At 38.4% G+C, this 16,157-nt stretch overlaps 1 protein-coding gene across 1 annotated transcript in view; it reads left to right on the forward strand.

Moving 5' to 3' along the window:
• Positions 1-15,941, forward strand: part of Nae1 (NEDD8 activating enzyme E1 subunit 1) — a 26,235-nt gene extending 10,294 nt beyond the window's left edge. Inside the window, 14 exon segments of the mRNA NM_032072.4 lie at positions 591-700; positions 2,725-2,834; positions 3,260-3,322; positions 3,749-3,812; positions 4,200-4,291; positions 6,698-6,757; positions 6,844-6,977; positions 8,041-8,116; positions 8,372-8,411; positions 9,461-9,547; positions 10,176-10,268; positions 13,641-13,755; positions 13,845-13,894; positions 15,702-15,941. Of these exon segments, the coding sequence (NP_114461.3) occupies positions 591-700; positions 2,725-2,834; positions 3,260-3,322; positions 3,749-3,812; positions 4,200-4,291; positions 6,698-6,757; positions 6,844-6,977; positions 8,041-8,116; positions 8,372-8,411; positions 9,461-9,547; positions 10,176-10,268; positions 13,641-13,755; positions 13,845-13,894; positions 15,702-15,811 (1,204 nt within the window). The 3' untranslated portion in view covers positions 15,812-15,941.
• The last annotated feature ends 216 nt before the right edge of the window (positions 15,942-16,157 follow it).

A 16,157-nucleotide genomic window follows, 5' to 3' on the forward strand; every position in this document is an offset into this window, starting at 1 on the left:
GTACATCCTTTTGTAAACATATTTTGTCTTGTTTCTCAAATTCTTAAAGAAGCTTTTAATTTGAAGCTTTTGTATAGGGAATAAAAAATTTAGATATTTGGATATATTTAGAGTAGTTTAAGTGAACATTAGATTTTACTAAGTGATGAAAAATTAATTAGAAGCCAGGTATGGTGGTATACACTGTAGTCTTATCACTCAGGAACCAGAGAGAGAGGATCAGAAGTTCGAGGCTAGCCTGGCCTACATAGTAAGTTTGAGGATAACTTGAGCTGCATAGTGAGATCCAGTGTTTCTGAAACACCAAAACCAAGAAAACTAAAATCAAAGTAGTTACTGATTTCAGAGCATTTGTAGGTGTATGGGTTTTGGAGATGTTTCACTATCTTGAAAATGTTTAGCTAGTGTGTTCTCCAGCAATCTTCCCAATACTGCAGACTAAGGTTTCACATCCCTCGAGTGCCGTGTAGCACTTCTGAGTTTGTTGCCAGGGGAATTGCTTGCTTTCACTGTATTTTTGCCTGTTTGCGTTAGACAGTTCCGTGTCTGGCATATACTTGCTTATGTTCTTACTTTGCCTTCCTTTTCAGTACATTACTACGTTTAGCAGATGTCCTCTGGAATTCCCAGATCCCTCTTTTGATCTGTAGGACATATGGCCTAGTTGGTTATATGAGGATTATTATAAAAGAACATCCAGGTAAAATTGTTAAGCATATGGAACTTGCTAATGGTTGCTTGAACAGTAATTTTAGAAACTTACTAATTTAAGAAGTCAGTTTTGAATTATAAAATAAATTTATAGCAGTACAGGTTCAAAGAGGCAATAAAATTCAATAGTTTTTTTTTAATTTATTTACTTTTTTATATGTGTATAGATATTTTGCCTACATGTATGACTGAGTACCAAGTGTATGCAGGTGCCTACAGAGGCCAGATGAGGGCCTCATATCATCCAGAACTGGACTTTTAGATGGTTGTGAGCCTCCATGTCAGTGCTGGGACTTGAACCTGGGTTCTTTGGAAGAGTAACTACTGCTCTTAACCACCAAGCCATCTCTCAAGCCTGATTCAATAGGTTTTTGTCTGCATTTCCCTACATGGCATTAATAATGGATGCAGACCAGAGACATAAAGTACACCTTCTTTGTCTTGTTAAGAGGCTCAGCAGCTATGTAAATGCCTGGTTTCTTTTACTCCCCAACCCAAAGTAGGGCATTTATGACTGCCAAAGTATGGGTCACTTTGACACAAACATTATATCAGTGGTTCTCAACCATCAGTGACCCACTAATCATAAAATTATCAGAGTACTTACATAGTGGCTTAATTGTAACTAAAGCATAGCATAGTAACATACAGAATAAAAGTGACTGTAGTTTTGCCATTCCACTACACCACTGTTTCCCACCTGTCTTTTGTTTCAGTCTCATGGTAGCCTTAGGTGTCCCCGTTCCATTATCAATTACACATGATAAACCTTTTTCCTAGCTACTATTCCTAAGGAAACAGTGTTAAAGGAATCCAGAGTTATTCATAGGCATGACTACATCAGCTCAGAGCTGATATCAGCTCTTCCTAGAGAATCTTAGTCTTAGAGTTTTATAAAACTCACTGTCAGTATTGAGTAAAAATTCTTCTAAGTAAAGCGTTTTCATTCTAGGTCAGCTATGCTATGAGCCAGGCACTGTGTTGGTGTGACAGTAGCTATTAACACTGACAGCCTCACAAGGATTGGTGTCACGTGGGCAGCTAGGATAAGCTTTTGGTAGGTGATGTCAGCCATTTAAGAGTTGAAAGTGGAGGGGTTGGGGATTTAGCTCAGTGGTAGAGCGCTTGCCTAGGAAGCGCAAGGCCCTGGGTTTGGTCCCCAGCTCCGAAAAAAAGAACCAAAGGGAAAAAAAAAGAGTTGAAAGTGGAAAGTGACAGGGTAACATTTTTGTTTTAAGATGGCTGCACTAATGTTAAGCTGAGAGAGAGTGAACTTCGAGGAGCCAAGACTGAAGGCTGTTAAGTTTGCACTGATGTGATGGGAGGAGGGTAATGGAGGGAGGAGGAGGAGGGAGAGAAGGTGAGAGCCTCTAGCTTAGGGGGATGCTAGAGGAAGGGGTGAGAGGAGGCAGGTGGTAGTGAAGGTTAGCGTTGTCTGGTGTCTGCTTTCATGTAAATGATTTCATTTACTCTTTACAGAACCTTTAAGTGGATACTATTATATCTTCACAGGAAGATAGTTGTTACTTGTCTAAAGTGACAAAGCAAGTGGCAGAATTATAACCTCATTACAAACTCACTGAACTTGTACCTTGTTTTGTATCCCTCCTATGGAAATCAGTGTCCAAAGTCAGATCAGGAAGTTGGGAGTAACGGACATTGAGTAAAAGAAGCAATCAAGGTTAGAGCGAGACTCTGTCTCAAGAAAATAAGTATAGGTTTTCAGCCAGATGCACTGAGTCATGCCTATAATGACAACAACCAGGATGATGAGGCAGGAGGATTGCCATGAGTTCAAGGCTAGCCTGGGCAATAGAATAAGGCTCCATTTCCAACCATCCAATTACACAAAATATGTGTGTGTGTGTGTGTGTGTGTGTGTGTGTGTGTGTGTGTGTGTGTCTGTCTGTCTGTCTGTCTGTCTGTCTGTCTGTCTGTCTGTCTGTCTCTTTTAAGTTCCCATGATGTAGTAGATTACTAAAGAATTGAGTATCTTTTGGGATTGTTTGACAGTAATAGAATCTCATCCAGATAATGCATTGGAGGACCTACGACTAGATAAGCCATTTCCTGAACTGAGAGAACATTTTCAGTCTTATGACTTGGACCATATGGAAAAAAAGGTTAGTGTGTGCGTGTGTGTGCACGCGCCTTTACAGAAACCTATGTATGCACCTGTGGAGGTCAGAGGTCAGCCTCAGGTTCTCTTAGTTGCTTTCTACTTTGTATTTTGAGACTGTCTCATCACACTCTGGAGCTAGCCGTTCATCTAGTTTGATGGCTAGTGAGATCCAGGATCTGCCTGTCTTGACCTCCATTCACTGAGGTTCCAGCTTATAGCCATGTCTGGCAAGCATTTTACCCACAGAGCTACTCCACGACCACTCAGAAATCATTTCTAAAGCCAGTTTTATTAAACCAGTTCATTTGCCTGCCTATTACTTCGTGTGGATTAGAAGATAACTGTCAATATTGGAAATAAGATGGTTTGGGGAGAGTTAATATTAACTAGTGCTGATATCTTCTTCAATTTGTATCTCATTTTTAGGACCATAGCCATACTCCATGGATTGTGATCATAGCTAAATATTTAGCCCAGTGGTATAGTGAGGTATGTCTTTTTTTTTTTTTTAAATTTTATGTGACTGTATTTTCAAGATGTGATAAAGGGTTTCTTTTGACAGTTATGGGAGGTTAATATTTTCCCTTAGGAGGGTGTACTGCAAGCGGGAGCTTTTCAGTTGAAGTCTAGCTACCACTCTCTCAGTACTGATATTTTAATTAACAAATTGAAATTTCAGTAAATTTCATCCTGAAATTACTGTGGAGAATGAATGTAAAAAAAATGGCCTGCAGTTAACTCTTTTCAAATTAAGCAAGCCTATTTCAGTGGTTATATAATATTTTATATTTATATATAATACATTATATATTATTTGATAAAATCTTACTGTGGAGAATGGGGAAGATGTAGGCCACTCAGTTTCCATATTTGGAGTTTTGATAACTAGATCTTTAAATATTTTAATCAATTTAGACAAATGGACGAATTCCTAAAAGTTATAAAGAAAAAGAGGACTTCAGAGAATTGATAAGACAAGGTAATCTTCTGCATTGTAATTATTATATAAAGCATATAAAGTATTACATAGTGAAAAATAATTGCTTGAAGCCATTATTTATTGGACTTTCTTGTCAAATGATACTGTCCTGAGTTCTTATTTTGCTTTCCCTGGGGGTAAAGGAGCCATTTCTTAAAGAGTTTAAGAACAAATTACAGCTGTACTCCTGTTAAGGGTCAGCAGTGTGATCCTTTGTTCAGAGCCCGACAAGGTTTTTCTCTAATGTTAGGAAGCCAGAGTGGAAGCCAGAGACATTTAAACTATATGTAGACAGGCCTATGTCAGCCCGGGCTGGAACCTATACTTTTTTTTTTCTTGAGACAGGTCTCACTCTAGCCTTGTTTTGCTATTTTTTTGTTTGAATAGGGATTTTAAAGAATGAGAATGGAGCTCCAGAAGATGAAGAGAATTTTGAAGAAGCTATTAAAAATGTGAACACAGCACTAAATACAACTCAGGTATCAAAGGAAGGAATTGCTGAAACCAATATGTTTTCTGACGTTTTCGTGTGTGAAAGCTGATGTAACAATTTAACCTAATATTGCTTCGATGTGTATAGTAAGTTAGAAACAAGTACCTATAAGTTAGCTTGACTGATTAAGACAAGGTCTGTTTATGTAGCCCAGGCTGGTATAGACCAGCAAACCTGTGATACTTCTCCTACCTCTGCCTCTCAAGTGTTGAGATTACAGGTGTGTGCCATGCCTCGCCCAACACATCAGTTTAGTTTTAATGAAGTTTTCAGTCCTGCATGGTGGTGAACGCCTATAGCTTCACCACTTGAGAAGATGGTCAGTAGTCATCCTTGGCTACATAACAAGTTCAAACCAGCTGGGGCTGCATGAGACTTGGTCTCACAAAAAACAAAACAAAACAAAACAAAAAACCTCTATTGTCCTCATTAAAATTTCGTCAGTGCTTCAGCATATAATCACAAAAAAAGAATCAAATATTTTCACTTAGAGAAATATAGAAATTATTTTAAGTATGACTTATAAATAGTTGGGAATTCAGAGATAAGAATTACAAGTGGTATATTGCTAGTCAAAAGCTACATTTTGTTGCCTTGGTTTTCTTTTGAGGCAGTTATTTAGATGTAGTTGGAGATGCTCTCAATGACTTGTACATTTCAGAAACTATAAGCTGTGTACGGTGGCTTACCTGGAATCTTGGCACTTTGGGGCTGTGGCAGGTGGGTTCTGAATCTGAGGCCTGAAGCCAGCCTGGGCTGCATAGTGAGTTTACGCCAACTTAGAATACATTAAAAAAGAAATTGGAAAAATAACTCAGACTTCTATTATCATTACTACTACCACTACTCCTATTTCTCCTCCTCCTACTACTACTACTGCTACTAATTTGCAGTTTGCTCAGTTTTTTGTGTGTTTGTTTTTGAGGAAATATAGAACAGGACGCCTAGAGAACTTTTATAGTTTTCTGACAGTCACCGTGACATTCTGAAGACCATGAAATGGTTTCTGGGTGTATGCCTTGTAAATCATTCTAGCTGAGGGACATCTTCTATCCTAATTGGAGACAATGTCAAGAATGTATATGTATACCTGTCAAATTGTTCATGTTAGGTCTGCATTTTTTTCTGAAAATAAAATGTAATAATCCTTTTGTAAAACTGAGGAATGATTGTAAAGCCAGGTGTGGTGGCACATGTTGTAATGCCAGCCCTGAGGAGATGGAGGAAGAAGCTTGAGGCCACATTGGCTGCACACTGAATTCTAGTCCAGCCTGGGCACAAGAGCCCTCACTCAAAAATAAAACAGAAAAAAATGGTTCTAGGAGTTGGGGGGCAATACACTGAACAGTTGGATATCAATGTCTGAACAAAGTTAGAAAGTGAGAAGGTAAGGGGTCTGGGTTTAGGGGCAGTATTAGAGAGGGAGCAGGGAAAGAGGAAGAAGCCTGAGTGAAGTGCCATCCAGAGACCTGTGGCAAGAGCGTCTCAAGCAGAGGGCATTGCAAGGTCACAAAGTGAGGTGAAGTTTCACTTCCGTTATAGGATCAGTAGGAAAGTCAATTTAGTGATAGGAAGGATTTGAGTTTGGAAAGCCAGGAAGGGCCATATCATGACAGAGTCTTGCAGACTGTTGAAGGATTTTGAGCAGGGAGGTAGGAAGGTCTGTTTGGTGTTGAGACAAGATCTCACTATATATAGTGATAGCTGGCCTAGAACTCCGTAGGCCAGATTGGCCAGGAGCTCACAGAGATTCACCGGCCTCTGCCTCCTAGTGCTGAGATTAAAGATGTGTAGCACTGCCTTGTACCATTCAAAAGACTGTTGACTCTTAGGAATGCAATAGAGGGTGTAGGGTTGGAAGCTAAGACATCAGTCAAGAGGTTATCACTAAGAACTCTTATTTTGTCTGCACAGTGGTAGAATCAAAGCCCATAGTTTGTAAAGTTTTTACTAGTGTGGTGATCTCACGAGTAATAAAATTGCATAAACTTATTTTTTTATTAGAGAGGTTGTCTCTTTGAACAGCCTGGAATTAGGGTGCTGAATTTCAGGATTTCCCTAAGCTGGGACACCATGAATAGCTTTAAATCTAGCTTTGTAGGGATGTCCATAAACCTTGTTTTCAGATATAAAGTATATAAAATGATTTGTTTGGCTTTTCCTTTACTCCATGGAGATACAGGAAGCTTGTCTGGAATGTTAACTGGACAGGAAAGGATTTTCTTCTGTTCTTTTTCCCATCAGAATCTGATTGTAAATAAAACTCAATACATCAGAAGTTGATATTTTACTGCACTTTGAAAATGTAAAGAACTTATTTGAAGAAATAATACTGAAAATAAAGGTGGACAGAATTCTTAATTTCAGTAAATGTTTTGTATTCCTTTGTTAGATCCCAAGCAGTATTGAAGATATATTTAATGATGATCGCTGCATAAATATCACCAAACAGGTAACAGCAAGAAGGAAAACTCAAATTGCCTTCAACTCTAGCTTAGAATACACACCTTCACTGTCATTTTTTTCTTGTTCTTTTAGACCCCATCTTTTTGGATTTTAGCTCGTGCCTTAAAGGAATTTGTGGCCAAGGAGGGTCAAGGAAATTTACCTGTTCGAGGCACAATTCCTGATATGATTGCAGATTCAAGCAAATACATAAAATTGCAGAATGTGTAAGTGACTTTTAGTTGTGGTTATTTTGTTTGTTTTTCAAAAAAGTGTTTTTCTGTGTATCGTGGTTGTCTTAGAATTAGCTTTGTAGACAAGGTTATCCTTGAATTTCAGCTGGGATTAAAGGAATGTGGCACCATCAGTGCCTCATCACTGATTTTAAACTATGCATGGGACTCGGACCCTGGCTTCTGACAGAGGACCCAAGAAAATATGTTACATGAACACCTTTCCTTCTTGAAGTTAAGTCCAAGGAAAATCACATACTTCAAACCTGTCCAATAGTATAGATCATGAAAAACTTTAATATCTAGTTATATTTGACTCTGTAAAAATGATCAGTATTAAGGTTGAGTCTCTCCCAGGTAAGGCCATACCTTTTTAGGGTGAAGGTGGTACTATTGGGGGTTGAACTTGGGTCCTCATATACATGCTAAGCAAGAATTCTACCTCTGAGCAATGTCCTTAAAGTCAGATTGGTTTCTATCTTCCATTGTCTTTTCCCAAATTTTCAGTATTTTGACTCTTAGACTAGGACAACTAACCAAGATGTGTCAAACACTGACCAAGATCATCTCCGTATGGCAACATTTGGGCCTGGAAGAAACCAGGCCAGTTCCCTTGGATTCATCAGCACTGTACCTCAGTTACAAAAAAAAGTAACAGTCGTGGAGACCCAATCTTATGAGTCCATGTGTGTCAGAGTAGGGGAACTGGATAGTAAATGTTTATCTACAGTCATTGACTCCTTAAGTTATAAAAGGTTAATGACTAAAAAAAAATGACTCAAAATAAAGACTGGTGTTATCCGGGTAGATTTAATCTAGATGCTGCAGGGTATAATGGGAGTCTTGGTTTTAGAGGACTCCAAAAGTCTCCTGCCAGCTCTTCAACGACACCTAACTACTGAGAGGTGCCACTGCTGGCATTTCTCTAGCATTTTCACATTTCATATTTCCAAATATTTTTTAATTAAAAGTATATTTTTGTTCACTTAAAGATAACTTTAGTTTTGCTAATTTTAAGAGTCTTTAGTTATAGGGTTTTGCTGTTGTTCTTTTCCAGTTATCGTGAGAAAGCAAAGAAAGATGCTGCTGCTGTAGGTAATCATGTTGCCAAATTGCTTCAGTCTGTTGGCCAGGTAAGTGGTGAAGACATCGCATCTCTACAGTGCTGCTCCCTACAGAGTGGAACGCAGCCAGGGCGGGGTTAGAGATGGAAGGCATCTGGGCTTCCTTGTCGCTAACGAGACCCTGTTACCAGTGAACAGGTGTGTTTGTAATGATTTCCCGGCTCTTGGGAAGAGCTGCTCATCTTACAGCCAGTGACTCTGTGCTATTGTTGTTTGCCTGTGTGTGTGCGTGCTAGAGAAAAACCTGCATCTGTCTCTTCATAGGCACCAGAGTCCATTTCAGAGAAAGAATTAAAACTGCTTTGTAAGTCCTTTTAATTTTCTTATTGTGCTTGATAAAAATAAGCTATAGAGGGTGTTCTTGGGAGTTTTAAATGATTGAAATTCTTGAAGTAGGGCGTGTCTGCCGTTAAGTAAATTTTATTTTATTTTCTTGTAATATAAAGGACATTTTAAGACTTGGCCATAGCTATTTATTTGACCTGTGTTAAAGTGATTGTAATGGAATTAAGAATTTGCCATTATAGTTCATGGCTGTGTTTCTGGAGTTTTCTCCCTAATTTTTCAGGAGGCAAAAGCATTTTTCTTTGAGTCAGTTGCAGGTTGGTGAGATAGCTCAGTGGGTTAAGTGCTTGCCTTGCAAACATAAAGGCCTGAGGTCAGCTACTCTGAGATGGTGAGCTTTGAGTTTGTATGAGACCCTGTCTCAAAGCACATAGGTGGGAAACTAATAAAAACAAAAAGACAGATCATACATTGGAGATTGATAGAAGATACTCAAGCAATCTCTGCCACCAACTTGTTCACGTATGGGCAAGCACATCCATGACAGAGCACACACAGAAGCAACAGTTTCATAAAGTTAGTTGCAGGGTTAGAAAAGTGGCTTATCATTTAAGTGAAGGAACCCCAAGAACAGGTGCATGTGCACAGACAATTATGTTTTAAGCCTTTCTTACACACCCAACAGAGAATATAACCAAGGCAGGAGTTGTTCTTACCATTAATAGTCAATATCTAAACCCCCAGTACTGTGGCCACTCAGTAAAATTTTTAATAAATAAATGCTTCAAATTTTTTATTCTTTTTAAATTATGTGTATGTGCCCGTCTGTGTATGGATATGTGCACCTGCAGAGGTCAGAGATGTCAAATCCCCTTGGAGCTAGAGTTATAAGTAGTCATGAGATACCTGATGTGGGTAGGTGCTGGGAATTGAACTCAGTTCCTCTCCATTAACAGCCAGCTCTTAATTGCTGATCCATCTTGTAGCCCTAACTTCTTGTTCTTAAAGTGACCCATAATTTGGCATGTTCAGTTGTCACAACCATCCTGAAGTCTTTTCTGTTTCCAGGTAGCAATTCTGCATTTCTTCGAGTGGTAAGATGTCGGTCTTTAGCTGAAGAGTATGGTTTGCATACAGTCAACAAAGATGAAATTAGTAAGTATAACAACCAAATGCTAAGTTAAAAGATATTAATAAAATGTGTATAATAGTGTTGAATAAATGGTGCTTTAAAAATAATGTATTTTGTATTTTCTGCATTTACCGGAATGATTTTAATTTACTTATGCTATTTAAAATTGTGTTTAGATTACTGAGTGCATTGTGTGCTGTATATAAGAACTAATATTGGGCTGGAGATGTGGCTCAGTGGTTAAGAGAACTGGCTGCTCTTCCAGAGGTCCTGAGTTCAATTCCCAGCAACCACATGGTGGCTCATGACCATCTGTAATGGGACCTGATCCCCTCTTCTGGTGTGTCTGAAAACAGCTACAATGTATTCCATACATAAAATAAATATATAAATCTTTATAAAAAACAAAACAAAACTAAACTAATATTATGTTTCTAACTTGGTAGATACTCTAGCTAGGAGTCCATAGACACACACACACACTCACCCGTGTTGTATCTTAATGTATTTCTTATTTATAATTTTATACTTTATATTAATAAAGTATTTATTTTTTGCTAATATTCTTATATCCTGAAACTTAAGGATAAATTCAGCCTTTTGCTGCTTGTGTATGTTATCTAGTTCTACTGATTTTTCTTTCCCTTTCAGTTTCTAGCATGGACAATCCGGATAATGAGATAGTCCTGTACCTAATGTTGCGGGCTGTTGATCGATTTCATAAGCAGCATGGCAGATACCCAGGTAAAAACAGCAGTTGATTTACCAGATACAAAGAAAATCTTTTGACTTTGTTGTTGTTTTGTTGTTTTAAGACAGGATTTTACTTAGCTTGGGCTGGCCTTGAACTTGTGATCTTCCTCTTTCAGTCTCCTAAGTATTGTATTTATAGGCATGAATTATAAGATTCACTCAATAAAATCTTGAATAAATACTTGACTTGATGCCAGGTAGAGTGGTACTCAGTTTTCATCCCAGCAGTGGAGGCAGAGGCAGGCAGATCTCTGAGTGTGAGGTTAGTGTGATCTACAGAGTGAGTTCCAGGACAACCAGGGATATGTAGAGAACCTGTCTCAAAAGAACAAACCAACCAACCAACAGAACAAACAGGAAAACCCACTTGACCAGAATTTTAGTATTCTGTGGGCATTTAGAGGAACTATTATTTGATTTTTTAAAAAGAGGATTTATTTATGTATTTTATATATATGAGTGCATACCAGAGGAGGGAATCTGGTACCATAACCGATGGTCATAGGCCACCATGTGGTTGCTGGGAATTGAATTCAGGTCCTCTGAAAGAGCAGGCAGTGCATCAACCACTGAGCCATCTCCCCAGCCCAGTGCTCTATTATTTGACCTTTAAGGCTGACTACTTTCAAACTGTTGATTCTAAACTGTTAGAGAGGAGTGTTGGTTGAATATGTGTAGATCACTGATATGTCTCTTTATAGTTGTCTTTTTAAAGTGTGTGAGTGTGAATGTGTAAGAGTGTGTGTGTGTGAGTGTGTGACTGTGTGTGCCTGTGTGAGTATGTGTGTGTGAGTGTGTGCATGTGTGACTGTGTGTTTGACTGTGTGTGTGCGTGTGTGTGTGTGTGTGTGTGTGTGTGTGTGTGTGTGTTTGAGACAGGGTTTTACTCTACAGTTTAGTTTGCCCTTGACTTACTGTAGAGCTCACACTGGCCTCAGTCTTGTGGCAATCCTCCTGCTTCCATCTCTTAAGTACTAGAATTATAGACATGGCTACCACAACCAGCTCTTTAGGTTTTTAAAGCCTGGCCTGGAATTTGCTGTATATCACAGGCTGGCCTTGAACTCTTGGTCTTGCTTCATCCTTCGGAGGACCATTTATAAATGTGTACCACTATTTCCAGCTCATAGTTTATTCCCATAACTTGCACTGAGCTTAACCCAAAGGAATAGGAAACCCACTACCAGTATATCAGTGGCTTCTGAACTTTGAACTCTGTAAAGATACAAGGATTTTCTTTGCTCATTACTTTTTGTTGTCTGCAAGGGTGATAATTGGAAAACTTGTATAATCTTAAAGATCCACAGTGCTCAGAATATTTTTATTGGTAATCATAATTGTCCAAGATTATTGTATAGCAATATATTCTAGGTAGATAATAAAACCAGTTGCCCCAACTAATAAAATAACCCCAGTTTATAGGCACAGTGAACAAATTTTACCAGAAGGAAAAAAGAATCATCAAACATAATTGTTTTATTTGTATCATTTGACTGAAATGTACTTTGGTTATTTTTTACATATCAAACCATTCAAAAACTTAGTGGTTTAAAACCACTTAGAATGAGAGAGAGAGAGAGAGAGAGAGAGAGAGAGAGAGAGAGAGAGAGAGAGAGAGAGAGAGAGAGAATATGAGAGAGAGAGAATATTAGAGAGAGAGAATATGAGAGAGAGAGAGAGAGAGAGAGAGAGAGAGAGTGTGTGTGTGTGTGTGTATGTGTGTGTTTAGGTCTCAAAAGCTTAGTGGTTTAGAACAGGTTAAAGTGTGTGTGTGCATTATTAAATGTCTTCTTTAGTTCCTATTCACATCATTTTTTGAGAAAAGGTTTCTCACTGCACTGAGAACTCACAGATTGGCTAGGCTGGCTGGCCAGCAGGGCCTAGGTGTCCTCCTGCCTTTGGGTTTCCCAGTGACAGGATTATGGATATGTACCGCTATGCTCAGTTTTTAAAGTGGGCTCTTGGGGATTGAACTGGGATCCTCATGCTTGTACAGCAGCACTTTGCCCACTGACCGACCCATCTTGTCAGCCTCTCAATAAATTACCTCTGATGCTTTATTGTTTGAGCTGAAGCAGTTCTTTTTTAAGAGGGAGGTTCTTCTGTAGTGATACCATACCTGGGCTTGAGATTCTGAAGGCTTGACTGAGTTGAATATCTAAGAGACCCCTTCAGTCTCTGCTGAGACGTTTGGCACCTGGGTATGCTGGTTTACCCACTGTATGATGCGTTCATTCAGGAGGCTGAAGTAGAAAGATTGCTGGGAATCTGAGGTCAGCTGGGCTTCAGAGTGAGACTTTGTCCCAAACAACAAAGAGAAAGAATAATGTCGGACTGGCTTAGTGGAGAATGCCTGCTCTAGCATTCCTAGGGCCCAGGATTACATTTCCTACATGAGAAAACAACAAAATGCTTGTGTTGTATTCTAGCTTTGCTGTTCCTTAACTAAGTAACTTAATTTGTCTTTGTCCCAGCTTTTCTATCTGTAAATAGAAATAGCTGTGGATACTTAATAGAGTTCTTAGGAGAATTGACTCAGTGCATAAGCATGAGGTATGTAGAAGAGTACCCAGCATCTACTAATGTTATATATTATAACATTAATGTTATATATTATAAGGGTCCTTGGTGCCATTAAATCACTTAAACTGGAGACAAAGGGCTGGGGATCTAGCTTGGTTTGTTGTTGTTGCATGAACGAAGCCCTAGGTTTGGAGATCTTCCTCACCATGAAAGTGTGTGGCTGTTATCTCACCCAGGAGGTAGAGTCAGGAGAATTAGAAGTTCAGGGTCACCCTGACCACATACAAGTTTGAGACTAGCAGGGATTCATAAGACTTTGTTTCCAAAAAGTAAGAAAATAAAATTTTAAATTAAAGGATATAAGTAAGGTATTTTCTCTTTAATTCTTTTATCAAATAATTATTGAGTATTTTGTGTTAATCTTCCAGAACAACAATTATTATATGCTGTCACTAAGTCATATTTACTGAACTTAAATTTGTGATAGATTTTAGTTTATGTCTTTATTTACAGATTTCTGATATTTTCAAGTGTTGGTTTATGTTTGTTCTTTAGTTTCATACCTTACTGTTTTGATTAGACCACCTGAAACTGAACTAAGTAAGAGATAACCATTAGTTTGAATCACTTTTTTCCCTGAGACCTGGTCTCTATGCAGCCTTGGCAGTCCTGGCAGTCCTGGCACTCACTAGGTAGTGTAGGGTATTCACAAACGCACAGAGTTCCACCTGCCTTTGCCTCCTAAATTCTGAAATTAAAGATGTGTGCTACTATGTCCAGCCCACATACTTATTTTAATGGAAATGTATATATTATACATAATATAATACTTGTTTTTAGGAGTATCTAACTATCAAGTTGAAGAAGATATAGGGAAGTTGAAGTCCTGTCTTACTGGCTTCCTTCAGGAATATGGGTTGTCTGTAATGGTGAAGGACGATTATGTCCATGAATTGTGAGTATCCGTTAGCGCATATAGAGATAATACTCTCCCAGCTTGTTGTTATGAAACTAATAAAAATGTATACTCCATCCTTTCTGTAGTTGCCGGTACGGAGCTGCTGAGCCACACACCGTTGCTGCATTCCTGGGAGGTGAGTTTTGTAGACGAGATGATTTATTTGTCATTATACAGTTATTATTTGTATTAGCTTTGTTTTCTTATCCCTTGTGATTTGGGAGGCCAGCAAAGCTGACTGTTAAGCTTATGTTAGTCTTTGCCCTCCATAGTGTTCTCCTTGCCCTCCAGCTTCCTGTGCCACCCATAGCAAACCACTCCTGGAGTCTTTAGTCCTTTTGAAGACCTATCATGAGCCTCACTTAGCTCTCTGGGTACACGGACGCACAGACCTTCTTCTTCCTCCTCTCCCTCATGTCTTTTGCCCCATTAGTTCTTAGAAACAAAGACTAACTAGACTAAAAGACCCTGTGTACCGTCTTTTCTTGAGACATGCCCTAGATCTTTGCACCTCAGGGCCCAGTTAAAACCTGATGTTTCTTTCATAAAAACTCCCTTTATCTGTTTGCTCCCACTGTTTCTTCTTTGCTCCAGTTAAGTTAGCTACTGTAATTGCAGCATAGATTGGACCTTATAAACATCAGAAATGTATTTCTTATGGTTTTCAGAGCTTCAGATGCCAGCATAGTTAGAGCCCATTGAGGTCTCACCACCTGACTCATACATGGTGTTTTTTTCTCACTTTGCTCTCACATATAAAAAGAACCCTGCAGGATCTCCTTTATAAGGGCATGAATCTGTTTATGAAGGCTCCACCCTCATGGTCTAATCACTCCCCAGAAGCCCCATCTCTAATACCATGCATCGGGTTCCCAGTTAACGTCAGGGAGAAGGGGACAGGGAGCATAAACATGTAACAAATGATCTTTTTGAAAAGTGACTCTCCTGCCTGTTACTTCCAATAGTCTGGTCTGTTCACTTATGATATTCTTTTCTAGATGTTGAAAGTAGATCAGTTTGATTAATAGTCAGTGTTTAGAATGCTAATAATGTAATCCTAAGAAAGCCATATTTTAGGTAAACAAACTGAAGCCTAATTCTGGGTAACTTATTTACATAAAATCATTCTTTCATGTCTAAATAGTAAAGTAACCTGCAAATTCATAGAAAAGGGCAAATTATTATTTATTTAGATAGGCCAGGTTCTAGGAGACACAATCAGAGATGCCTAATGAGTGTAAGTAGAGGTCTTTAGTTTTAATGTGTCTTGTAATGACTTTCAACATAATTCTCCGAGGTTTTCCCTATTTAAACGTGAGCCACTTCTCTGCACTTTTCCTTCTTTTCTTCTTTATCATAGCACTTGGGAAGCAGAGGCAGATGGAGTGAGTTTGAGGCCAGCCTAGTACATAATGAGTTCCAGGACAGTCAGGGCTATGTAGAAAGACCCTGTATCAAACAAACAAAAATAAATATTATTATAGTCTTTTATTTTGTTATGACTCATTAAACTATGTTTGTTTTATATTTTAAACAGCTTTGCTTTTTTTATGGTTTTTGTTTGTCTGTCTTTAGTACTCATCTATGGTGTATTCATCATAGCCTAGATCCATGTGCACCAGGCTGGCCTCCAACTCCATTTGTATCTGAGACTGGCCTTGAACCCTTGGTCTTCTTGCCTCTACATCCTCAGTCTGATGAATATAGTCATTCATTATCACACCTGATTTTTTTTTTCCCTGAGACAAGTGTCTCATTGTATAGCCTTGGCCAGCCTGGAATACACTATGTCGAGCAAGTTGCTTTAGAACTCACAGAGATCCACTTGTCTTTGTCTATTGAGTGCTGGGATTTACAGCATGCACCATCAGGCCCAGTCTGGTATATATTACTTAACTCCTAAAATTTATTCTTTTTAAACAGTTTTCTCCTTTTTCCTACAGGAGCTGCTGCTCAAGAAGTTATCAAAATAATCACCAAACAATTTGTAATTTTTAACAATACTTATATTTATAGTGGTATGTCACAAACTTCTGCAACTTTCCAATTGTAGAATAAGCACCCCGTGTAATATTTGAATGGTTGAAACTGTAATTGTCTTCCTGTTGTGCTTTAGTTTGTAAACATCTGTTTAGGGACAGAAGTTAAGTTGTTTCCTTAATAAAATTTTTTCTCATTTGTAATATAGTCTTGTTGTTTGGGATGGTGAGGAGAAAGCATCACTTTGCTGAAGAATCAAAGCTAGCTCTTTGTAATTCAGTTCATTAATACTGGTTTGCTGTTTTGCAATTACATTTCATGGATATGTCTGTTTCACTAAAAAGAGTAAAAAATTAATTAATGAATTTAAGATGTGGATTTTAGCTGTGGACATTTAAAGATCATTACTTATTAAAATA

Source organism: Rattus norvegicus, chromosome 19, assembly GCF_021556685.1.
Source record: "Rattus norvegicus strain SHRSP/BbbUtx chromosome 19, alternate assembly SHRSP_T2T, whole genome shotgun sequence".
Taxonomy (NCBI): Eukaryota; Metazoa; Chordata; class Mammalia; order Rodentia; family Muridae; genus Rattus; species Rattus norvegicus.